Source organism: Dendrobium catenatum, unplaced genomic scaffold, assembly GCF_001605985.2.
Source record: "Dendrobium catenatum unplaced genomic scaffold, ASM160598v2 fragScaff_scaffold_1449, whole genome shotgun sequence".
NCBI classification, from domain to species: Eukaryota; Viridiplantae; Streptophyta; class Magnoliopsida; order Asparagales; family Orchidaceae; genus Dendrobium; species Dendrobium catenatum.
The window spans coordinates 255,792-282,601 of NW_021319911.1; the positions used below are offsets into that span (position 1 = coordinate 255,792).

Below are 26,810 nucleotides of genomic sequence, written 5' to 3' on the forward strand. Positions count from 1 at the left end.
TGCATAATAGGTTGTGCTTCTTACCACATGTTTAATCTATGGCAGATGACTTCTGTATCAATGCATTGCATCCATATAACTGCCGACGTAAAAACATCAAGGTCATCCTTGAGGGCCTGGACTAGCTTACCTCAAATTGCTAAGATAAATGATGTGCTCAATCTAATATTATCTTCCATTGGAGCTACTCCAACCTTTTCACGTATATGCACATTTCATGAAAAGTTTGACATTCATTTATTTAAGAGGGCCTAAAATAAAGAAATTTAAAAAATTGAGATGAACATGAATCATGGTGGCATGATCATTAAATTTTCATAATAAAAACAAACACAATTAACAAGTTAGCTCAACAAGGAAAATAGAATCGAGTGATAACTGGAGTAGGACCTTATATAAATAATTCTAAACCTTAAATTCTGATTGAAATTGATCCATGCAAGGTAGAGAAGAAATTAATGCAACAAACGTTCTGTTAATAATTTCGATGGCTTCAGCAAAAACCTTAATGAATGACAGGCTTGAGGGGATGCGCCCTCAGTTTAGACAAGTCCAGATTAGCGTCCAGTTCTTCATCCAGTTCTCCAACAACGCTTCTGCAGGTTTCAAATATACATGAGAACATTAGCCAAGATTAATAAATAGGTTAGAATTCATCTCAAGAAGAAGCCATTAGTTCTGGAAATCACATATAGAGCTGTGTGCGAAATTATGACAAGAGAATGATATGATAGTGTTATAGATGTGGTCAGATTGGGCATAGGGTAGGTGAGTGTCTCTAGTAGGACTTGATAAACGTTCTTAGCCAAGGTCTGAGAATTTTATTAGATCAATAGGGAGGCCAAGGAAAATTTTGGCATGCATATTTACTGAGGGATAATCTAGTAAAGTTAGTGGTTCTAGCACTATGGAAACAGTGGCGGAGCCAGAAATTTTATTCCGATGGCCTAAATTAAAATATTTTGTTTGTCGTCTCCAAGAGAAGTGCTATGGAAAGTTCTGGAAAAGAAAGGGGTTAATAATGCTTATATTCAAGTCGTTAAGGATATATATGTAGGAGTTGTTAGATGTGTCTAGACACAAGGTAATTTGACCAAGTATTTTCCTATTTCAGTTGGATTACATCAAGGATCAGCTTTAAGCCCATATATTTTTACTTTAGTCATGGATGTTCTCACTGGACATTTGCAAGAGGTTATATCCTAGTGTATGTTTTTCCCTGATGATATTTTTCGTGTTGGTAAGACTAGATAGGAAATTGAAGGAAACTTGAATTATGGAGGTCATCCTTAGAGTCTAAATGCTTTCATTTAAGCTGATCCAAAACTGAAAATATGAATTGCAATTTTAGTAATAATAGTTCTAGTAGCGGGATTGTGACTTTAGATAATCAAGCTATTAAGAAGTGTACACTTTTTAGATATCCTAGGTCTATTCTTTAGAGTGATGGTGAAATAGATGAGGATATTATTATTAGTATCCAAGTTGGATGGTTGAAGTGGAGGAATGCATCGGGCTTATTGTGTGATAGAAAAGTCCCCCTCAAACTTAAGGGAAAATTCTATAAGATGGTGGTTAGACCTGTAATGCTTTAGGGTATAGAATGTTGGCCATTAAAAGAGAAGCATAATAGTCAGTTAAGTGTTGCAGAGATGAGAATGCTTAGGTGGATGAGTGGCTTTACTCTTAGAGATAGGATAAGAAATGAGCATATACGTGAAAAGGTTGGAGTAACTCTAGTGGAAGATAAGATTAGAGAGAAACGCTTTAGATGGTTTGGCCACATAAAATGGCAGTCTTCTGATGACTCAATTAGGAAAGTAGATATATTAGATTTGACTTATAGTAAGAAGGGCAGAGGTAGATCAAAAAAAGACTTGGTTAGAAAATATTAGAAATGACCTTTCTTTATTAGGTTTAAATGATAATTTAACTTCTAACAGGACACAATGGAGAAAAAGGATTCACGTATCCAACTTAACATAATGGGATAAAGGCTTGATGTTGTTGTTTGTCATCTAGAATGTTAGAATACCTTAAAATAGTTATCCATGAGCCTTTGGTGATTCTCATTTGGATTGTCTTGTCCAGTTAAGACCACATTTTACTAACTAGAAGCACCATATTTGCCAATGGAAAGATATTTGGCAAACCTCTTCCATTGAATAACAAGAAAGGTGGCATATGCAAATTATGATGCACATATCCTAGTCAAGGTAGAGTCTAGTGGCAAAAGAACTCTAGTTTCTCTCTCTTCATTCTCTTTTTTCTATTCCTTTCTTGGGCTCCCTTCCATGAGAAATGAGGGACATATTTATAGTTTTTTGAGAGTGGCATGACCAATAAATAGGATGGAGATCAAGGGTAAGTTGGGAGTTGTTTGAAAGGACGGCCGATGTTGATTCTCTTGATAGTGAACTATTTATTGAGTTTTTGAATGTTTTAATGATATCAAAATTTGGCGATCTTGGCCTCGTTGAATTTGTTTCGTTGAGCTGCTCGTTTCAACTATAAGCAAGTCACATTTTGAAATCATTTAGTCATCCATTTTATGGTTTGAACTTTCTAAATGAGCTCCAAGTCTCCAATTTGGGCCCATTTGGGATAATAGTGCCACTATTTGGTGAATGTGTGGGTGGGGGGGGGGGGGGGGGGGCATATGCCCCCCTTCCCTCTGCCTAAGTATGGCAGGAAAACCAATTGGGAGCCCAAGAAAGCTCAGTTTCTCTAACCCTAGTCCAACCACATATGAACGGTTTAAATCAGCACGTGGCTGAAGATGCTCTGGATGTAGCTATAGGTATGGTTTATGTGTTTGATCTGCATTATCATGATTTGAAACATGCTTGGTCTGGTGTTCGGACTTAATAATTTTTCCATCTGAAGACTGAAGTTGAAAATAGAATAGCATACATGTTATCTCCTCTGATGATATACAACCCTAGAACAAGTTGCTGGACGCCTTCCTGGGAGAGAAGAAAACTTTGTTAGAGAAATAAAAAAAAACTAATAATCAAAATGGAAAATTAGGTTTGTGGCAGTTGCAAACTAAGTACATATTTTAGGCCAACTTGGGTTGGTCAGTTTTTTTTTTTTTTTTTAAATTCCAACGTAAGTTCAATATGTTGGAATCATGAAATTAATATATAATGGACAAATAGTATTAAATACATAAACTCTTTCTGGACATTTGGTATACATGGTCCAAATGTACATTTAAATCACCAATGGACAATTCATTTGGTTTGCATTTTATCCTGTTTATCAGAAAAATTTTACTGCATAATACAATGATAAGTTGCAGAATTCTTGAACCATGCCAGGAAAATAATAAAACTTCGAGCACAATTATTTGAAGTTTCAAGAAAATTTGTATCAAAGATCTCATACATCTGATATAAATTTACGGGATTTGATGAGATTTTCACTAACGTTCATGATCATAAAGAGATCAATTCTACTAAACTTTAAAAGAGTGCATAGAGAGATTAAACATCATGCGAATAAAGACAAATATATCACTTTATCTAAATTAATGTCTAAGAGAGAACACAATGTGTTATGATGATGATGGTTGAACTCGGACAACAAGATGTTGACATTCCTTCTCTCCTCTTTTCTGCTACGAGAGTTTCTCTCTTGTTCTTCTATCATTCTTTACAAGTGATTATGAGATTATTTACAAGTAAAGAACTTTTAGTAAGTAACATCAATTATCACCCACCATTGAAGATTTCATTGTATACTTTCATAGTAGCTTCTATTTAAAAACTTCTTATAGCCTCCATTTAAGATTTTGTGATAGCTTCCATTTAAATAGTTCATGTTGTTGAAGTGAGCAAAAAATTTTAATAAAACAAAATTTTGACTCAACTCTTGACAAAGCAGCGTAACAATTTAGATCATAGGTTTTTTCACCAATTAGGACCGTATAAATGATAGATTCAATACAGAAGTACATCCAAATCAATAGCAAGACCCATAGCAATGACACAAAGAAACCAGAAGAAAAAAAAAAAGAAAGATGGCATTTGAGTGCAAAATTCAACCATTTGGGAATTAGAGACCTCATGCAACTGATATTAAAAAAACGTGTTTTCTAAAAAAAAAAAATTCATGTGCATATAGCAACTTGTGCCTATTAAATATCATTTTTTTAATTTTTTTAGGAACAAATTAAATAGATAATACAATAAGCTTGCAAATCATTATTATTATTTAACGCAAATTATCATACACTTCTTCATGCATAATATATTTTATAAATATGCTATATGGGGTGACGGTTTTATCTCATCACTCAACTAAAAAGCTATAACCACCTATGCTCTGTACAAATCATATCGCATGTATTGACTGTATTAAACCTCAGAATTTAATTACTCTGATAGCACTTTTTGTCATGCCCCTCAAATGAGTAGGATAGCATGAACTTATATATTACCTATTGATGCATAATGAGTAGTTTGTTAAAAAATAAATAGTATATATATTTAAATGTTTAATAATAAAATGAAATAAGCTTAAGAAATTTGATTTTATGTGAGATAAATTGGCAATTATATGTTTATGATAACCTACATAGATTGGGTGATAAAGTTGAGCCTATATGGAGACGAGACTCAAATTCATATGTTTATAATAACCTTTAGAGATAGGGTGATAAATGTGAGCCCATATGGAGGCAAAAAAGATCACTAAATTGATATATTTATAATAATTTGCGCATATAGGGTGACAAAAGTGAGCATATATGGAGACAAAGGGATCCTAAAATTAATATTTTTATAAAGACATATGCAGGTAAGACGACAAAGGTGAGCCCTTATGAGATAAAAAGATATTCAATATATAGCTTTCGGGCTAAGTTTTCAACCCCTATTATATGTGATAAGGGTTTGATCACAAATACAATCCACTATCTTATAGTGTCCAATGAACCTAGACCTACATCCATGATATACTTGTATATAAATAAACCATACGTTGGTATTAAGCAATAAATGAAATTTTACATGCTCTTCGCCTTTAATTGATTATGCTTGACACTTTAGTTGGCTTCTCTCTTTTCCCTCTTCTAATTTCAAAAGGCTTATTTGAGTTCCTTGAGGGATTGCAAAAAATAACTAATTAAGGAATTGGGATTTTTATAGAAGAAACAAGAATAATGGGTAAAAAAAATTTTCTACCAATGCTTAGGAAGCTAGATGTGCCTTTAAAGGCACGCCAAAGGAGAGAAAGAGAAAGAGAGAGAGAGAGAGAGAGAGAGAGAGAGGATTTCAGATGATTTTTGTAAGAAGAATAGTTCACTATTGCTTCAAGCATCAATTTTACATACCAAGGACCCATATTTAAAAAATAAGAATTAAGTTATATCTATGCAAAATTCAGAATGCCCAAAATATTCAAGCAATCAACAAAAAAACATCAAGTCTTTATCCCACTACGTGGGCGGCCTAACATAAATCCTTTTTTCTCCATTTTGTCCTATTAAAAGTCAAATTCTCGTTTAAATCTAATAAAGAAAGGTCATTCCTAATATTTTCTAACAAGTCTATTTTAGTCTACCCCTACTTTCTTAACATATAGTCTAAATCTAATACCATCTACTCTCCTTCACCGGGTCATCGGAAGGGCCGCCCGTTTATGTGACCAAACCATCTAAGTCACTCTCTCTAATCTTATCTTTCTACTGGAGCTACTCCAACCTTTTCACGTATATGCCTCATTTCGAATCCTATCTCAAGGGTAAGCCAACTGCATCCACCTGAGCATCCTCATCTCTTTTGCCACACTTTAAGACTTAGTATTATCGCTTCTCTTTTATGACCAACATTCGGCACCATAAAGCATTGCAGGCCTCACTATCATCTTATAGAATTTTCCCTTAAGTTTGAGGGGTACATTTATATCACATAACAAGCTTGATGCATTCCTCCACTTCAACCATCCAACTTAAATTCTGCTGATAATATCCCCATCTATTTCACCATCACTCTGAACAATAGATCCAAGATATCTAAAACATGTACTGTTATTAATGACTTGATCGCCCAAAGTCGCAATCCCCTCACGAGGTCTATTACTACTAAAATTACACTCCATATATTCCGTTTTAGATCTACTCAAGCGAAAACCTACAATTTTTTAAAGGATTCATGTCATTATTCTAGCAATAAAAAAAAACATTTACATTATGGATGGCATCATCCCTTGAAAATAAGAAATTTCCTTAATTTGTATCATGAAATATAGCTTACCATGCTAGATAAGGAAGATTTGTGAAAAGCATCGTGCAAGATTCTTTGATTCCTTTGGAAAGAATAATGCAAGATTTTTTTATTCTTTCCAATTGAAGTTTTACCTTGGTCATCCCCCTCTTCTTAAAATTTAAAATGCCAATTTACAATGAACTCCCTCCTAACCTTCTATTAGTAATTTTACAATTTCTTATAGGTCTCTTGAATTATTATATTTCCTATCCTCGCATACTCACTCATACCACATAAATCCCTCTATATATCCCCTCATTCTCTCTCCCCTATATAGAATAGCCACAAAACAACTCTCTCGCTCACCTTAGCACCTACCTTCCCTCCTCTCTTTAGAAATCTTAACAAACTCCATTGTCCTTCTCATTATTCTAACAAACTCCATTGTTGATATCACTCTCATAAACTTTATATTTGCCTGATAAAAACTACCCAATACTTGTTGTATTTCTCCTATTTTAAGTCTTAAAGATCTCTCTCTTTAGATAATACTTTGTTTTAACTTTTCAATATGTAACTTCAATTTTGGCTCAATGTTTAAAATTACGTATTCGGGTATTGAGGCGTTTTTCATTCGTGAGGCGAGGCATAAGCCTCAAGGCGTTTTGAGGCGTAAGCCTCAAAATAGATTGCGTAAACATAAAATGATAAATTTTTTATATAATAATGAGTGAATAATATAAAACATAAAAAAAAGTATAAGATATGAAGTGAAATCAAAATATCTCAATAATAAGACAACATGAAATATAGTTCAACTCAAAATTCTATCTTTCCCAAATCCCAATATTCTTTTCATTAACATATAATTCAAATTTCCAAAAATAAATAGCAATGACATATCACATAAGAACTCATAAGCATCGGCACTGTCATCACTAAGGGGTTCTTCATTTGAATCATCATTATGATGAAATGCTCTCTCCCCTTCCTCCTCTCCTATAGAGTCCAATGTCGGGCATTTACTACAAGATTTATGTAAGTTTTAATATATATATAGCATGAGACGTAAGCCTCATGCCAGTGAGGCGAGGCGAGCCTCAAGGCGGGCCTCAACCAAGTTGAGGCGCAAGCCTCATAAAAAACTTGAGGCGTAAGCATCAAGGCGTTTTTTACTGGAATTGCGCAAAGGCGAGCCTCATATTGCGCAATTTTAAACCATGTTTTGGCTAATGTCATGATATTCAAATAGTTTACTTCAAATTTATGAAATTGGAATATTTTTGTAGCTTTCTAAGGATGTACCTTAAATTTTAAATGTCCTATAGTCATGGCTAGGAAAAAAAAACTTCAAGGTCTTTTTTCCTATAACTAGAAACTCTCTCTCTTGTATTCTAATCTAAATAGCTTCTCCTCTTATCTTAACATTATTTCCCTAATATCCTTCCATAACTCTCCCTCACTCTCTATTCCGACTCTCCTATCTCTTATTAAGAATACGCAAAAATTAGCAACCCCTCTCCCACGCTTCCTCTCTCGTTCCTCTAACAAACAATCATAAACTCCCTGTTTCCCTTTGTCATTTGTTGTAATAAATATATTTATATCCACTTAATAAAAACACGTCTAAATAGTCATATTCTAGCAGGCTCCTTACCTCTATCTCCCAAAATACCCACTAATACAATACCCCCATTCTCCCTCAACTACGACTCATTCCCTCAAACTTCATCCCTACTCAATAAAGAAAACGTGAGACCTCTACTCCCCCACCTATTTTCAACATAACACCTCTATATATCTCTCTACCTACTACTTTCCTACCCAAGCACTGGTTCATCTCTCCACCAACCCTCACCCCATTTCCCTCTCTTTCTCTTCCTCTCTCTACCCACTGTAGTGAAATAGTATAAGAATTCTAATTGATAGAATTAGATTCCCACATGAAAATTGCTTCTGCTTCTCCATACTACATTTAAAGGCTTTCTAACATGTGACCATGACAACAAATAGAGATCAATATGCCTTGTGAATGCAGTGAAAACTCAATAAACAAATGAGAGAGAATGAAGAGAGAAGCATAGAATTTCATAATAGAAAGGTGGATCAGTGATGACATCTTCTACAAAAGTGTAGAGATGTGTACTCATGGAAAAGAACCCAACTCAACTTGTTTGTGATTCATGGATCAAGCATTGAAACTTAATGCTATTGTATAGTAAAAAGATGTTGGAGAATGGTGGCATGCCTCGGGTTTCAACAATTAAATGCTTGCAATAATGGGTAGGCAGTGTAGGGTTTTGTTACCTTCTTTTTCTTCTATGATCACAAACCAAAATAGGAGTTTACATTTGACATAAAATAATATAGATCATTTCATAGTTATGATTTACATGGAGATTGTTGAGTGATATAATACTAAGCAATGTTCCCTTAAATATGTTTGCATCAAGTAATCAAAGACCATGATTTATTTGAACTCCGTGCTTCAAAAAAAAAAACCTCATTTGCACTTCAAATTGCACTTTATGCATTGATAAACTTGGTTGCGCATTCAATTCACCCTTGGCACGCCTATTCCACAAGGTTTATTATGCCTTGTGCTTCGACTAATGGAGGTGTATTTTCTGGAGGAATAAAGGTGTGGAGGAATGCTTTTTAATTTGTTTCTCATAAAATTACATAAGAAATTTATACTAAAAGCAAATTAAAAAACAGTTCATATATAATTATCAATCTCCACAATTATATAGGGTGCCATGAAGAACGCATATCTTGCCATTGGCTTAAGCATCAATCATAATTACCAAGAATATTCCCTAATCAGATACCTAAACTTATCATAGCTTAACAATTTTCTGTCAGCCCAAACAAGAGTATAGTCAACAATAAAGGAAATAACATGTTTTTCTATTTGAAGTATTGTTCTAGAAATTACAGGCAGAGGGCAAACCTTAGTGGAGTAAACCCGCTCATGGGATTCATCAAGAATGATATTTGTTGCTTGATCAAAGCCTTTCAAGATTCCCTACAGATATATTCCAACATTGTCAACTGTACATTAAGCATGACACCAAAATTACTTCAAATAGTACAATTAAAATGGAGTATAGAGGAAAGTGGGTAGCAATTCATAACTTTCTGCATATATGTAATATTGTATACATATTTGTAAAAAAGAAATTTTATAACAAATGATTAATTTGACAAATTTCAATAAAAATAATTAGCAAACCATGAAATGGATTAATGCTCACCACGATATTGCGCCCATCATTTGTTATAACTGATATTGTCTCTGCATAAAAATAAATAAGAGTAAAGGAAAATATTTAAGATATCATATGTAAAAACTCTGTTTACCTAACATTTTAAAAGAAAAACTGCAATGCATTTATAAGAGAACAAAGAAGAAAAGGAAGTTGTAAAGATGAAGCATTAGATCACTTACGGTCTACAAGAGATTCAAGGCCTGGGCCAGTTGACATCAGGTTTCAGATCAGTTAGATCTATACAATAAGTTGTAACAGAATAGCTCCCACCCCTGGAAAACATACCAACATGATGATCCGAAAAAAAAAAAAAAAATCAGTATTCTTCCAGCCTTCCATTTTCATGCATAATGTTGAAGTCCAGCCGTTCCCATTGCAAAGGATCCGACAGTCACAGAAATCAATCCATGAGAAGCTCACATGGATCACGCCATAATGAAGGAACTAATTTAGGAAAAAGTGTATTAGGAATTTTATGTATTAAATCTGTAATTTTATTGTTTCCTCGTTAAGATATCTTGTATAGATCTATAAATAGGGAAGATATTATATAATAAAGACAAGCTTTTCCCTCTCAAACTTACTGTTTTCACACATAATAACAACAAAAATACCCAGACCTAAAAGAAAAGAAAATGAATTGTCAAAGGAAAACATAGAATAACTCTACTGGAGAAAAAGAAATTTAGAAATTAAAACAGATAAAATACCAAACATCAAAATAAACTGTTAAATAACCGACGGCGATATTGATCACAATTGGCAAATTATCATAATAATCTCGTCCCTTCTGTTGCTCAAATAACATTGCAACAAAAAGAAACCACGCCCGATCAGGAAGCTAACCCCTCCAATCCACCATTTTGATCGAACAACACAGCTCGCCAAAAGAAACTTAGATCATGCTTCCGGGATCATTTAGCCACATGTATTTAGAATGGATTCATAAGAATTCCAAGTGATACCTAAAGGAACTTGATTGGGTGTAAAAGCAATTGTAAAGAATTTGTTAATCCAATTTGGTTAAAATAAAACGTGGTTTAGTTTTTCTTTATTTCTTTGTCTGACAGAAGCTAGAGTGTAGTATCACCGATAAAATGAGGGTATTAAGATTATCTTCTAATTGGACGCTTACAGAATAGGCTAGACAAGCTTGTTAATTGACTAAATCGTTAACAAATCAAGCAAATATTGATTAGAAGGCTTAGACAAGCTTGTCAATTGCTTAGATCAGAAAAAACAAACGCAAATTATGAATTAATCCAACTTCAAATGATAAGACTCCATACTAACAAACATGATAACCAAATGAAAATAAAATTAAACCATATTAAATTACGATTTAGCAAGAAAATTATGAATAGAAAAGTGTATAACAGCCAATAAAATATGAAGTGCCAATCACTAACAAGGTTATATAATTAGTTCGGAATGAAGTATCATCCTTTTTTTGTGCGAAAGTTGAGGGCATATCCCAGTAATAAAAATAAAAATGAACAGGGCACCAAAGACTTGGATTGTTCAAAAGTACAAGATAGTCAGCGAAAGAAAGATTAAAGATAAAAAGGCTAAGCGAACATGCTAAGTTGAACCCAAAAACATAAAAGATCAGTCCCATAAAAAGATAAAATGAGGGAAATGATACATTAAAAAGGAAACATAAAAAAGTCATTATCCTCTAGCAAATGTGACAAAACCAATAGAAAGGTAATATAAGAATATGATCAACTGGAGTGACACTAATGGGAGAAATTATTCTGTGCATTACAGACGTAGAGCTAGGTTCGGACGCCAATAAAATTGTTACACGTGGTATGCTTACGTGGAAAGTCCGGGATATTTATTTGAGTTGCAACCCGAGCCAGTCCAAAGTTATCTTGTCAGCCCGACTGAAGACGGACACCCGCCCTCTCAAAATAAAGGTAAAAAGATGAAATGGCGGAAATTTTTCACATTTCAAGCGCCTATACAGTTTTCAATTTCCGACATTCGCAGTTGTACGAGGTTCCTGCAAAAAATTCTTCTGAAAACTTCCAGCATTCTTTTTTGCTCAAATGGAGTCACCTGCAAAAAAAGAGATACGTTATTGCGTACAACAGTTAAATGTACTCGGTATTTTTTAATATTTAGTGCGTATTTGCTAAATAAATCATTAAAAAAAAAACATTTCGATAAGGATAAAAGATTATATATTTCTTAACTTCTCCATGATTTTTACGTATTTTATGCATATATTCTGCTTATTCTCTGTGCATTTGTTGAAAACTCAAACTCTAAAATTTTAACATAAATATTATGAATCTTAAAACCATAAAAAAAAAATATATTTCAATAAAAAAAAAAGATTAGTCATTTCTTACTTTCAGATTAATTTTAGTGTAAATAATGTTTGATTTCTGCTTATATTCTGCGTACCTTCTGCGTACATATTGCGTAGCAATATCTTCTGTTTATCTTATTTAATATTTATTTTCTTAATTTATGCAAATCTACGTCGGTCCTATCTCTTATCACGGCTATGTTTCAACATTCAAAATAATCTTAATAATTTTGCCAAGATAATTCCTCCTGATGTTGAAGACAAACTGAAGAACTTAAACATTTACCAATTTTTTCAATTTCCTGGATTCGAGCAAAACGCCCCACTTATTTACCAGCTGATGATAATGTGGAATATTTCAAAACAAAAGTTTATTATAAATGATCATGTTATACCTTTCACTGCTGATGAATTGACCCTCCTTTTTAGTCATTCAAACAGAGGTGAAGATATTTTCTAGCTTATCTTGCCCCCTACAGTAGTCACCTTAAAGGATATAAAGTTGAAAATGCTATAATTAAATAGACATAGCCCCCAGAGACTATGTTTAAAGCATTTATTATATATTTATGTTCAAATTTATTTTTCCAACAAAGCAACTTCAAAACCCCTAGGTTGCTACAAATAATATCAAATAATGTAGATGAATTTTCATCAATTAACTGGGCATGGTCGATTTGAGAATGCTTGGTTGAAGAGTTTAATAATGTATCTATCAAGATTTCAAAGAACAAGCCAGCTGGTTACATCAATGGTTTGTGCATCTGCTATTTGATTTCACACACAAAACCATTGATGTAACTAGCTGGCTTGTTCTTTGAAATCTTGGTAGATACATTATTAAACTCTTCAACCAAGCATTCTCAAATCGATCATGCCAGTTAATTGATGAAAATTCATCTACATTATTTGATATTGTTTGTAGCAACCTAGGGGTTTTGAAGTTGATTTGTTGGAAAAATAAATTTGAACATTAATACATAATAAATGTTTTGAAAATAGTATATAAGGGGCTATGTCTATTTAACTCTAGCATTTTGAACTTTATATCCTTTGAGGTGATTACTGTAGGGAGAAAGAAAGTCAGGAAATCTCTTCACTTATGTTTGGAAGACTAGTAAGGATGATCACTTCATCAGCAGTGAAGGGAAGTATAACATAACCCTTTATAATAAAACTTTATTTTAAAATATTCCACATAGTCATCAGCTGATAAATAAATATGACGTTTTGCTCGAATCCAAGAAATTGAAAAAATTGATAGATATTTAAGTTCTTCAATTTGTCTTCAATATCAAGACGAATTATCTTAGCAAAATTATTACAGATTGTACTGAATATTGAAACATAACAGCGATAAGAGATAGGACTGACGTAGATCTGCGAAAATTAAGAAAATAAATATTAAAAAAGATACGCAGAAATTTCGTAGAAGATACGCATAAGATATGCAGAAATTACGCAGAAGACGCAATAGGTACACAAACGGTATGCAGAATATACGAAGATATCAAACAATATTTACACTAAAATTAATCATAAGGTAAGAAATGACTAATATTTTTTCCTTATTGGAATTTTTTTATGGTTTTAAGATCCATAGTATTTATGGTAAAATTAAGGTTTGAGACTTCAATAAATACATAGAGAATAAGCAAAATATACGCATAAAATATGCATAAAATACGCATAAATCATAGAGAATGTAAGAAATATATAATCTTTTATCCTTATCGGAATGTTTTTATTTTTTATGGTTTCTTCAAGAAATACGCAGTGAAGCTAAAAAAATACGGAGTATATTCAGCTGTTGTATGCAATAACGTACCTTTTTTTTTTGCAGGTGACTCCTTCATTTAAGCAGAAGAGAATGTTGGAAGTTTTCAAAAGAATTTTTTTGCAGGAACCTCAGAGAACTACGAATGCTGGAAATTGAAAATTGTATAGACGCTTGAGATGTGAAAAATTTTCGTCATTTCATCTTTTTACCTTTATTTTGAGCGGGCAGGTGTCTGCCTCCAGTCGGGCCGACAAGACAACTTCGGACTGGGTCGGTTGCAAGTTAAATGAATATCCCCGACTTTTCACGCAAGTATACCACGCGTAACAATTTTATTGGAGTCCGAACCTAGTTCTACGTCCGGAATGTGTACATAATAATTTCTCTACTAATGGTGGCTTAAAGTCAAGTTTAAGCGAATCGAACTTGGTTATGCTTAGACTTAGCTCAAATCAAACATGACTCAAAATTGAAGTAAATTCCAAGTCGAGCAAGCTATATTCAATATGATTCGATTTCAAGCCAAATCGAAATCAAAGTTTTTTAAAACATGTGATAAAATATTCATTATAAGTTTCAAACTTGAAACCTCTTTAAACCAAATCAAGACCAAACCATTGAAACAAAAAATTTATGCATATTCTTAATAGAGCTAAAATATGTATACATAGTTTATTGAATTTGTCAAATCATTCTTCGAGCGAGCCGTCCTGGGCTTGAATGAACTCAAAATTACACCAAAAGTTTATAATTTAACTCATAATGCAACTAAAAATATATCAAAATGATTTCAAATTGAATCAAGAATTAAGCTAGATTCAAACAGGTTTCAAGTTTCAAACAAAATTTTAAGCCACAATGGAAACTAAAAAAACCCTCATCGATGGGAATTTCCAAAAAAGAAAACAAAGCACCTGTTAGACTAGTCATCATTGGACCGGTCCAACTAGCCCTTGGCAAGGGGTCGATTCACGCTTACAAGAGGCGGATCAAGGCAGGTCCTCCCTCTTGAATTTGCTGCCCATAATAGGAGTGGAGACAATGGGAATAATTAGGAAGTAAGAGGAGGGGGCGGCTAGGGTTAGAAGGGGATTTGCTTTAAATAGGAAGAGATTAGGAGGATTAAGGTTATGCTTGATTATTGTGTTCTTTTGGAGTCTTGTTCTTGGTGTCTTGGGCCCTAGCTTCGTCTAGGGATTGGGAGAAAACAATCCTCCTCTAGAATTAAGAATCAATTATATATCTTGCTTTGTTTCTTCCATTGATTTGATTTCTACAATAAAAATTACTGTTTGTGCTTGTTTTTCATTGAGTTTGTCGTCAATCTTGTTAGGGTTTACTTGAAATATTCAAGTATTTCAAATCAAATTGGTATCATAGCAGATTTTGGGATCGTTATGGGCTATTTCTTTTTTCAGAATTTCAACGGCGACTCTTTGTCCGGAGGAAAGATTTCTTGTTGATTTTTGTATCAATATTCAAATTTTTTGAACCTACAAAAATTCTGAGTTTTCATGGCGGCCAAAAAGGTAGATGCGTTGGAGCAACTCCTTGAAAGGGAGATGAGCCAAATGAAAGACGGTGGAAGATCGAATCTCATACTTAGAAGACAAGGTTTCATCTATGGAAGACAAAGTTTCTAATCTCCATGCAATGATGAAGAAGCTATTGGAAAACCAAATTCAAATGGCAGCATCATAGGCAAAGGTGCGGTGGGAAGAACTACGAATTTTGATTTTCATAGGAGGGAAAACGATGTGGAGATCATGGAAAAGAAAGGGGGGAAGGTATGGAGAGAGGCGTGGATATGGGGGGCATGAATCAAGGGGTGTTGTTTGGGAGAGAAAAAAAGGGGAATATGGCAGAAGGGTGTTGATTTTGAAGAAAAATATGGGAGAAAGTGAAGAGATGTTGGGGTATGAGAATAGGAGGGAAGATCGGGAGACTTGAGCGGAGCCAAGTACTTGGAAAAGGGGAAATTATGGAGGGATAGGGGAAAACTAGGGAGATCCGAAGGTAAGAAAGTTGAAGATGCGCATATTTGAATGGGAGGACGCATAAGGGTGGGTCTACGAGGCGGAGATGTATTTCACTGTCAATGGGCTGACGGAGGAGGAAAAGTTGACAGCAACAGGTTTATGCTTGGAGGGAGAGGCATTGTCCTGATATCAGTGGAGCGATCAAAGGAGACTCATACGGAGTTGAAGGGAATTCAAAAAAAGCTTATTGGAACGTTTTCGAACCGGCAGGGGAGGAGACTTCTATGAGGAGTACTTTGCACTAGTCTAGGACGGATCAGTGGCAGAATACCGTGAGAGATTTGAGCACTTGGCCAGTCGAGTGGAGCGACTATCACAGACTGTGTTGGAGATGAACTTCATGAAGGGGCTCAAATCCAAGATTAGAGCTACGATGAGGGTCATGAGGCCTCGTGATTTGGGAGAGACCATAAAGTTGGTACAATTGGTGGAAGATCAGAAGTATCTAGAAAGGGGAGGTAGGACTAGCAATTTAGGTGACTCTTACAGGATGACTACACCACTCTTCTTGCAGCAGGTGGTTTGCGTGAGACTACCAGAGAGAAGCTAGTAGGAAGAGGGAGTGGGGAAAATTTCAAAAGACTGACGAAGAGATAGATGCAAGAGAAGAGGGCGAAGGGATTATACTTCATGTGTGATGAGAAGTATACTCCATGGTATAGGTGTAGGGACTAAACTCTTCAGGTTATCACCATTTATGATGATGAGGAAACTGAGGGAGGAAAGTGAGAGGTAGAGGGAGAGATGGAGGACAAGCTGCACCTGGATGTGGTGGAGGTATTCATGAACTCAGTTATAGGATTCACAACGAATCACACCATGAATGTAAAAGGGAAAATAGCAGATATGGAGATGGTGGTATTGAATGATAGTGGGGCTACCTACAATTTCATCTCCAACCAGGTAATGAACTAATTAGAGGTGAATATAGGGCGTTATGAGGTGATAATGGGCACATGGAAAGTAGAGATGGGCTAGGGGATTTATAGAGGGATAGTGTTGATTATGCAGGGGATTCAGGTGAAGGAAAATTTCATCCTAATGGAGCTAGTGAGCACTGATGTCATCCTAGGAATGAAGTGGTTGCAGACCTTGGGAGACACCAAGATCAACTGGGGGGCTTTAAAGATGGAGCTAGTGGTGGGGGGAAGAAGAGTAGTGATAAGGGGAGACGCAGGGCTCTCCAAAGCCATGGTTTCACTTAAAACCATGGTGAGGAGTATACAGGAGGTGGGGGGAGGTTATTTGGTAGAACTATATAGGTTGGAGGGCATCAGACTAGAGGAGTGAGGGGAGATTCTTCTCTCAGTACGGGCGTACAGCCATTGATCCAACAATTCGGTTATTAAACTCCACTAAAATTATATATATATCATACCAAACAATTTTTTGTATTTAGCCCCTCAAAATTTACTAAATCTGAATTTATTAAACTCCACTAAACTTAAATCCTACTAGTACAAAACGAACATCCCTTAATTTGAATTCCATCCGATTTATCGAGTCTTATTTACCCTTGAGGCACCTGATTTTTACTCTTGGGCCACCATTGGAGCGGCGCCGGTCATATCTTTTTAATAATCCTCCAAGTTCCTCTGCAATCACAAGAGTTTTTCATGAGGCCTTCATGGAAAGTCGCCATAACGAAAGCTAGAGGAGGACCCGTTACCCGCCACATAACCATCCCGATCTTTCAGGGTTCCCATTCACGGTAAACCTTCCATTTCTTGTTTTTCTCTTTTCTTCCCCTCTCTATCTTAGATCAGTAGTACAGCAAGAAAAGTTAGTTGCGGGTGTGCAAAATATTGATTCATTTCATAAAAAATCGTTCCTAGGGCTCGTAAGTCCCGCCAATTTTCCTCTTGATGTGAAATGCATCTCGCATTTATTCAACTTTTTTTAATGAAATGTCATTTTGTTCTTGTGCATCTTCTGTTACACAACTTTTTTTTTATCTACGGAATTTCTTATGTTTTTTTTTTTTTTTTTTTTTTTTTTTTTTTTTTTTTTTTTTTTTTTTTTTTTTTTTTTTTTTTGCATAAAGCTTTTCGTTTACTTATACTTGGTAAATCTGATGAAATAAACAATTAGGGTTTAAGATTTATTGATGTTCATAAATTATTTTCTAATCTTGTTTCTAATTACTATAGTTCAGAGCTTAGTGACATTGGTTTAATGCTCTTCATATATTACTTTGCATGTTTTTTTAGAACATATGAAGTTATTAAGGGGCTGTTTGGTATCGGATTTATTCCCGGATTTAAGTCGGATTTACGCTAATCCAGCCAAACGGTTTTACAGCGCGCGTTAAATCCCGGGATTAGGTAAATCCCGGATTTACGGATTTACAGCTTAAATTCGGGATTTACTAAATCCCTCGGTTCGGCGGATTTATGGGATTTGGTCGAAGAAGCGCGCGAGAGGGAGAAAGTTACCTTCACAGCCAGCGAGCTCCCGTTGTTGCTTCCGATCAAAATGTCGTAACTTCCGATCTGTTGATTTTTATTTTTAATTATAAATTTTAATTTTAATTTATAATTACTTTCTTCACATTTAAATTTCTAACTGCCATAAATCATTCAATATATTACCAAATAGTTTTTCAAGATTTAACAGGATTTAATATTTGACATATCAATTAGTTTTTAGGATTTAACTTTTTCATAATTTATTATATCTGAATTTACAGAATTTACTAAATCTCACTAAAATTAAATCCAACTTGTTGCTAAACAGCCCCTAAGTATCGTATCCAACTTACTTTCTCTCATGATATATTTATCTTTTTCTTTTTGTTTATTTGATTAGATCCAAAATTGTTCATAACAATAGGACCTAACTAAATATAATGGAGGGTAAAGAAGAGAAAAAATATAGGGATGAAGAATTTTATCATATGAAATATGTAGAGAATGCATGCCTCGATTGGTAGTTGATTTCACATCGAAAAAAATCGCACATGTAGATGCTCCGAACATGGCATCTAAAAATGCGTGATATTTTAATTTGCCATATTAAAATTTGATATTAGTAAACCGATTTATCTCCATTCAATCGAAAAATAATGCGATGGAAAAATCATCAAACAAACCACAAGTTTTATGATTATATGAAAACCAGAGGAGATTAAGAAGCTTCCTTGAGAATGAGTCAACGTCTATAAGGGCGACCGTCATAGTGGGAGAGTGTGGCTAGGGCACGCTCCCATGACCATCGCACTTGACTAAAATAATAATAATTACTGATTATCTTATTAGTTTTATTTTTCAATTACAATTAGTTAACATAATTTAGAGGATGCTGAGAGTCTAATTGCTAATGGTTACATGATTTTACATATAGTATATGAGTGTTGGAAATGAAAGAGCATGGTGTAAGGACTCAAAAATTGACATTTGGGAAACTTAAATGCATATGCCATAGAAGACTTGCACTTCTAAAATACAAATCCTTCATAAGATGTATCATGCTCCCTTTAAATGAGCATGATGGCAATATTTGTAATGTTGGTACTTTTAGGATGTCAAGCGAAAAACAGGAGGCTAGAAGACCACGTACCAAGTATGTGACTTCACAAAAAGGCATGAAGGAATTTAATGTTGAGAAGATAGGTCAAGCATGATAACTTGTTGATAAGCATTGAGAATGCAACATGCCAAGGAGGCAAGTTGATGCTACCGAGAAGAACACATGAATGAATTTGTTATTGAGTTAGTGGTTCTAGGATGTAGAACAATAAAAAGTTATGAGAATGCTAGTTATTGGGGAAAAGAATTATCGAGAAGAACATAGGACGGAGTTGGTTGCGATCCCATTGCTCTATAATGTTAAGCTATCAATTAAGTTTCTTGAAGGTGACCTCTAGAGAAGCTAGCATTAAATTGGTAACTATGTAATGCCTATTTTTTGCTAAATGCTATGAAATGGAATTTTTCAATATGGAAAGTTTATTAGGAAGGCACAAAACTAATAAATCAAGGATATATATCTATTGGTGAGCATAGAGAGGGAAAATTTTGAGTATCAAACTTCACAGTATTGAGTTATTGGAGGATGTCAAATAAAAGATACCAAAGTACTCGACAACTCTAGTATAACGAGTTTTATGCAAGACATATAGATGGATAAATATTAGGAATGAAATGTCTAAGGTTACACCTATAATTTATTAAGTTGTTGTCAATCAAGGGGAGTAATTGTTAAGAGGAAAAGTTTATTGGACTGAGTTTGGGAAGACACTAACTAAAAGATGATTATGATTAATCGCTATAAAATTTCAAGCTATCAACAAGGTGCTAAAGAGGAATAGTACTAAGTAGGCGATTCCATGTGTAGAGATCTTAGGATGGCAAGATAACTAAGCTAATAGTTTTATGATGTTGGGCTATCGACAATGCACTGAGGAAAAGCATTGGCCACCCGAAAGGAGGCCAAGCCAAGGGGATGAAACATTAGGATGAAATCAATCATGTGTCAATTTTACTCGCAATACTCTTTATACGGGGTGACATGAATGAGCTAAGTCGATATATCTAGCACTTCGATAAATTAGAGAAGAACAAAAAATAAGAAGCCTAAGCTTACAAATCTAGGAAGTTAAGTCGACAGTAATAATTTGATGGATCCAACATAATTGTATATATTCAATTCAACTAATTTATAGGAAATGAACGGGTATGTCTATATCAAATATGATTTTTTCGATGATGGGTTTACTCGAAATTGATGTATATCGACTAAACCCATCCAATGATTGAACAAAAAGGCTCTCGCCCGAAGAGAAACTTAAAAGTTAATGTTATGGTGATCAATTTAAATTGTTGATTATATGATCTGCAAGGATTTTTATAATACCCCAATATTACATATATATTGGGGTTTTCATTCAGTATATGTTAAACCTTAAAAAGGGGTATTTGGAAACTATAAATTGAATTTTATGTTATCTGAAAGGCCCACTCAACCACTTGTTAATGTTTAGAACTATTTTGAAACTGCAAGGATATAGTGCTACAAATCTAAGAAAAAGTTTATATATATAAAGAAGTATTTCTACTATTTATCCCTTGGATGTCACCACATCACAAGAATGCCACGACTTCAAAATATAGTGAACTTATCCATAGCAAAAGTATTTTTTAATGCAATTGGTGAAGCAATATAGGAGATGGTTTAGAACAAAAATATTTAAAAGAATGAAATATAAAGTTGGAAGATGTTGCATTTTTCAAAAACAATTATAGCTCAATTTATTTAACAAAGATTAGCACTTTCCACTCTACAACAACAAAAAATTAAATAATTAAAGTACCCTTACATGCATAGCTGAACTTTTCACCTTATAAGAGTATGATGATCTTATTTTATATATTATAAATAAAATTTAAGATTAACATAACTATTTAAAATAAGCCTTAATAAATTAGATGAAATGTACGTTATATATTTTTATACTCGCTCGAATGGCAAAAAGTTCTTATTTGTTATCGAGTAAATAAATCAATAGGCAGTCATAATTCTTTTCTTTGAGCAAATAAATACTATGAATTAGTCGCCATTCCTATTCTCTTTCAATTTAAGAACATGGCATGACTTTCAACCAATTTTCATTTGTCTTATAATTTAATATTTGTTCAATTGGAGATTTTTTGAAATGCATTTATTTTTAATTATAAAATAATTAAAAATATGTATGTTAAAAATATATAACTTGTGCTTTAAACTATCATCTATATTTATTATTATCTATTTGAAATGCATTGAAATATAGTTGGCTAAGATAAAAGGCAGCACTAGGGGAGGAGAGCAGCATTTATAGAATGAGGCACACATAAAGTTCATGAAGGGACTTACGTGTTAATTAAGAAAATGATTACATGTTCTTACCGGAACGTTTTCGTTGAGTTTAAATAAGCCGGCGCACAATCCGCCGGTAACATGCGCCGGAACGTTTCCGCCGTAATCTGCGCCGGAAATAATCCAGAGCCCTTTTCACCGGCGTAATTTCCGGCGCAATGGACGCCGGTAAATTTCCGGCGTCAGTTCCGCCGGAAATAACGCCGTAAACTTTACGTAGCATCATTCCGCCGGAACCTGCGCCGTCAATGCCGGCTCAAAAATATCCGCCAGAAATTCCAACGGTAATCGCGTGTTTTCCCGTAGTGTTAGTGGATCAAATGCTCTATAAAATAGAAAAGAAATACATCCAAAAAGCATAAGAAAAACAATTGATCAAATGATCCTATCTAGTTATAACAAGCAACATGAAAAAAAAAAACCCAAAATGGGTCAATAAAAAGGCCCACAAGAAAAGCAATCCTGCAACCAACCCAAGACGACGGCCAGCAGACGGAAATAAACTAGAAATTAGAAATAGCCAACAAAAAATAGCACTAACAAGGAACATATACAATCAGTGTGGTCAATCAGATCAGCTGGGAGAAATGGTGTTTGGTAACTTGTTGGGAGAAGGCATAGATGAAACCCGGAACATGAATGGGGACAAAGACATTTCATGTGACCCGTTGTATCTCAATCTCTTTATGCAAATGTTTTTTTTTTTTACCCATCTTCTTCTCACACTACCTTGAAGTTGCTCAAGTATGTTGCTCTATTTTTATTTCTGTGTTTTGCTAATTTTTTAATTTCTTCTTTTCGAAATGACTCTTCACATATCACAATAGTAGGCCTCTAAATAAAATAGAGAATAATTATTTTTGTGTCAATGCTCATTCCTCTTAATTTGACAATTCTCGCTCCTTTTGTGCTTGATTCGAGCCTTCGAGGTATAAGGGCCAACATATACATAAAAACTATTTATTCTCCTGAAAAAATATGCATGAAAGTTATTTGTTCTCCTAAATAAATATGCATGAAAACTAATTTTGGATTAATTCACTTTCATTTCTATTCATGATCTGCATTTAAAGTTGCCTAAAGCAAAGAAACACAATGAGGCCAACATGATGATTGACCCTACTTATTTTCTGGCATTTCAGATATATGTTCAATCATAATCTAAACCTCAATCACACCCCAACCCAATCAGGATAGATTTCATCATGTTGAGTTGTGACAGCCTATTCCCAAATCTAGTTTTGAAATGTTTATATTTTCTTCCAAGGTTCATTTTAAATAACTACACACTACATAGCTACTAATAAATCTAAATACTGAAAATAAACTCATCTATTTGGTTTCTTTTATTTCGTCAAAATAAATATATCTACACTATAGTATATGGCTACATGCAGAATCTACATAATATAATAATAAACTCGTCATAATTGTATAAAAATCAAAATAAGTGAATTATATAACCACAAATTTGTCTTAAACTACTAATATAGTATCCTTTCCTTTTCTAGATCTTAAAAACCACAACGAGCTATAACAACTCAATAGGCCACACAAATTGATCTAAATTTTGAAATTATTTTCTTTATTAATTATTTTTGCTAAATATTTAAAAACAGTTAAATGCAATATAATATATCACTGTTTGTATTGAGAAAGGTAATAAAAACACAACACAACCAATTTAGTTAAATAGCAATGCTGAAAAGATAAATATGTCAAGAAAATAAATTATAGAGTAATTTATATCACAAAGCAATCCATATCACATATCCTGGTCTCTCATAGAATCTCAAAGGATTATGAACCCTTATGTGTCCCTTATTATATTTGTAGCACTAGAACATTCTCGTAAGCACCAGAACATAACTTATATACACCAGAACATGGTTTTGTAGACACTAAAATATGTCTTATAATCACCAAAACAATCTATGATTAAGATAGAATCTCAAATGATTCTGATCGCATATAGCTCTCAATATATATTTTTCAATCATATAAGCATATATTTCATTAGATTGCAATAGTAAAAGAAAATTTTAACATGTGTCAGAATTGCACAGTTTTCTATAATAGTAGCCAACATAACTTTCTATTTAGCAAATTTTCACAATGTAAGAATATAACCAAATTATAAAGGATGGTCTAAATAATTATTTTAAAACATTTATTATACTACATTATTAGTTTCAATATCCAAATTATTTTATGCTCAAATAAAACTGTATAAATTCCGAAATACTAGGTATAAAATTTCTATAAAATTCCTATTCTCTATAACATATAAAAAATTAAGCGGTAAAAATTTTATCAGTACAAAGTTATAAGCGTTTTTTACTAATAAAAATATAAATTTAATTAGAAAATTTGATAAAATTTTGTATTTTTAAACTGAGATATGCATAATGTGAACTATATTCGATCAAAATAAATTTCCAAGCCAGGCCGACAACTGAAAAAGTCCCGAAGTAGATCAAAACATAATCTTTCATTCTCCGATCTCTCTCCTCTCTCTCCTCAGCGGCTCCTCGGGGAAAAATGAATGGAATAGTGAAAAATATTAGATTTAATGAGCTCATAATAGCCTAGTGTTGTCGGCTTTCAAAAACCAACAAAAAACCCAAGTGCACGGCGCCGCAATGTTTCTATTTGACGCTTTGGTTAAATGTAACGCCGGTACACTCAAACACCCAGTGAAGTAGCACTCCAAAAGTGCTATTCTTAGAATTTGTCGAAATTCACATCGAACATTTAAGACTTATTTTAGAGCACAATTAATCATTTTCATGCATTAAAATACTCCCAAAGATATGAAAATAGTTGAAAAACTCAAAATCTCAAATCTTTACATTTTTCCAATCAGATCAGAGCTAGTAAAACTAAATATTGAACTTGGAGTTGTCACAACCTTACCCCAAACCTCTTATAATTTAATTTAGGGTTCGTTTGGGACGGCTTTTTAAAATGGAATTTTAGTACAAATTTTTTTATTTTTGTACTAAAACTCCATTTTAGATATCAATAAAAAAGCCGTCCCAAACGAAGCCTTAGACTCTTAAGGATAAGAGGCAACTATGCAAAAATCTCATCACCTATGGTGTCCACTGAGAGGGAGAAAGTAGGTATGTCAGCAGTCACCACAGGAGAGAGGATGTGAAAGGTTCTTAGGCTGAAAGTAACGCTGCAATCTCCTCAATAACCTTACCCTTCTAATCCAAGTAGTGCAAAGTATGAGCTCGATCTTTGCTGGTGGTGGCAGACACTGCTTCTCAGTGCTTGTTGCTAAGGGAGTTGCTCCGTTTATACGCAACGAAGGATTAGAAACAAAAAAATTTCTCATCTAAGGAAATTAAAAGAAATGCTAACAGCTCAGTATTGAGAAATATCTTCTTTCTGTACAAGCTAAATGTCCACTTCAAGCTCGCTTAGCAAGTGTCCTAGCTAGTAACTCCCTCAAAATTATTAGGTCCGGATATCCGATGTAGAGATACGTCCGGTGTCCAATAAAATATTGACATGTGGAATGTATACGTGTCTGCGAAATTTTAAGTCAAGCACGTCAAAAGCGTAGGTGAAGCGCAGTCAAATCGTAGTCCAAAGCACAGTTAAAGCGCAGTCCACATGGCAAATTTTAATTGGATATCCGGACCTAATAATTTTTCTTTGGTGAGACATTCTTTTGGCACGCTAGTGGATGGAGAATCTCTTCCGCCATGGATGATCTTTTCAAAGACTTGCAAGTAATTCTATTTACCTTCATCTTAGCTAGGGGAGAAGACAACTCTTCATGGGCTCCCCGCAGTCCACAGTATTTCAGCTAGTGTTACTATAGTTGGCAGTTCTTTGCTTGCCTCCACCTTCACAATCACTATAGGCACAAAGTGCAATTGGCTTGTCTGCCCAAGGACAAGGAGCATAGGTAACTCATCTCTACGACATTTTCTTACTCGATGGTGAACTAGATTTCTTCTCCTACTCTCCAGTTTGTGATTAAAAAGGACAACTTTCTTCACCCTCTTAAAGCTCCACATTAGTTTGATCGGGTCCTCTATGCCTTCATGAGGGAGAGTGAGTTTTTAGTAAAGGATTACATGCGAAGAGATCACAAATTATAATTATAATGAGGAATCTGCATAGTGCTCAATACTACAGTACAATGCAGTGGAGTTACCACATAGATACCTACCAGTCAAGTCATGTGTCAGATTTTTTTTTTTTACAACGGAGTATCTATCCGTTGTCACTCCAAATGGAATGCTTGACGGTGTAACTAATTCCTTGATGGAACCTAACGAGGCCACCCACTAGCATTGGGCCCACACTTGTTTTGCCCCACTGAAGAGGCAAGACATAATAGAGGGGATTCGAACCAGAGATAGATAGTTCTCAACTGTGCTCACCCACCAACCACCCTAAGCCTCGATGGGTATCAGATACAGTTTATAATGAGCCATATTAGAGAAATCAGATTACTTCGACGATAAATAATTGAAATTTTGCAGCATTCTTCATAATTTGTTGTGATTATAATGATGAGAAGATTAATTACACATTTCATAAAAAGTGATCTACCCCTCCAATCTCAACTCATTATATAAGTAGCTAAAATTCTCTTTAATTATCATTAAATTTTGTAATTCAAAATTATAGATAGAATATATAAAGAAGTGTAACAAAAAAAGATATTTGCATAAATTTTTCATAATATCATATCAATATTATGTTGAATTAAACTACTTTCAAAAGTCATATTCAAATTAGAGCATATAGATTATGACTTTAACAAAAACATCATCATCATCATCAAGCCTTTGTCCCACTCCTTAGGGTCGACTACATGAATCTTTTTTTCTCCATTGTGTCCAATTAAAAGTCAAATTCTCGTTTAAATCTAATAAAGAAATATCATTTCTAATATTTTATAACCAAATCTTTTTAGGCATACTTCTACCTCTCTTAACATAAATCAAATCTAATACATCTACTTTTCTAACCGGGTCATCAAAAGGCCGTCGTTTTATGTGACCAAACCATCTAAGTCAACTCTCTCTAATCTAATCTTCCACTGGAGCTACTCCAACCTTTTCACATATATGCTCATATTGTATCATATCTCTAAGGGTAAAGCCACTCATCCACCTGAGCATCCTCATCTCTACAACACTTAACTTAATATTATACCTCTTTTTTAATGGCCAACATTCAGCACCATAAGCATTGCAGATCTCACCACCATAAATCATTCGACGCCCTAGATTCTGACTTCAACAAAAGCAAAAAAAAAGTTTGAGCACAAAGTTCTGGCAAAGACAACTAAGCCCATCCACA

The 26,810-nt window shown here is 34.1% G+C and overlaps 1 protein-coding gene across 2 annotated transcripts; it reads right to left on the minus strand.

The window, feature by feature from the left end:
- Nucleotides 1-274: 274 nt before the first annotated feature.
- Nucleotides 275-18,118, minus strand: LOC110095255 (sm-like protein LSM8). 2 transcript variants are annotated; one of them, XM_020820708.2, is made up of 7 exons: nt 18,059-18,118; nt 11,307-11,548; nt 9,664-9,756; nt 9,470-9,510; nt 9,166-9,240; nt 2,914-2,966; nt 275-596 (listed from the first exon to the last, which is right to left on the minus strand). In XM_020820708.2, the coding sequence occupies exons 3-7, from the start codon at nt 9,698-9,700 to the stop codon at nt 506-508; spliced, it is 297 nt and encodes a 98-aa protein (XP_020676367.1). In that variant the 5' UTR covers nt 9,701-9,756; nt 11,307-11,548; nt 18,059-18,118; the 3' UTR covers nt 275-505. The 2 variants fall into 2 exon arrangements, with proteins under 2 accessions (XP_020676367.1, XP_020676366.1); XM_020820707.2 differs by lacking the exon at nt 11,307-11,548.
- Between the last annotated feature and the right edge of the window lie 8,692 nt (nt 18,119-26,810).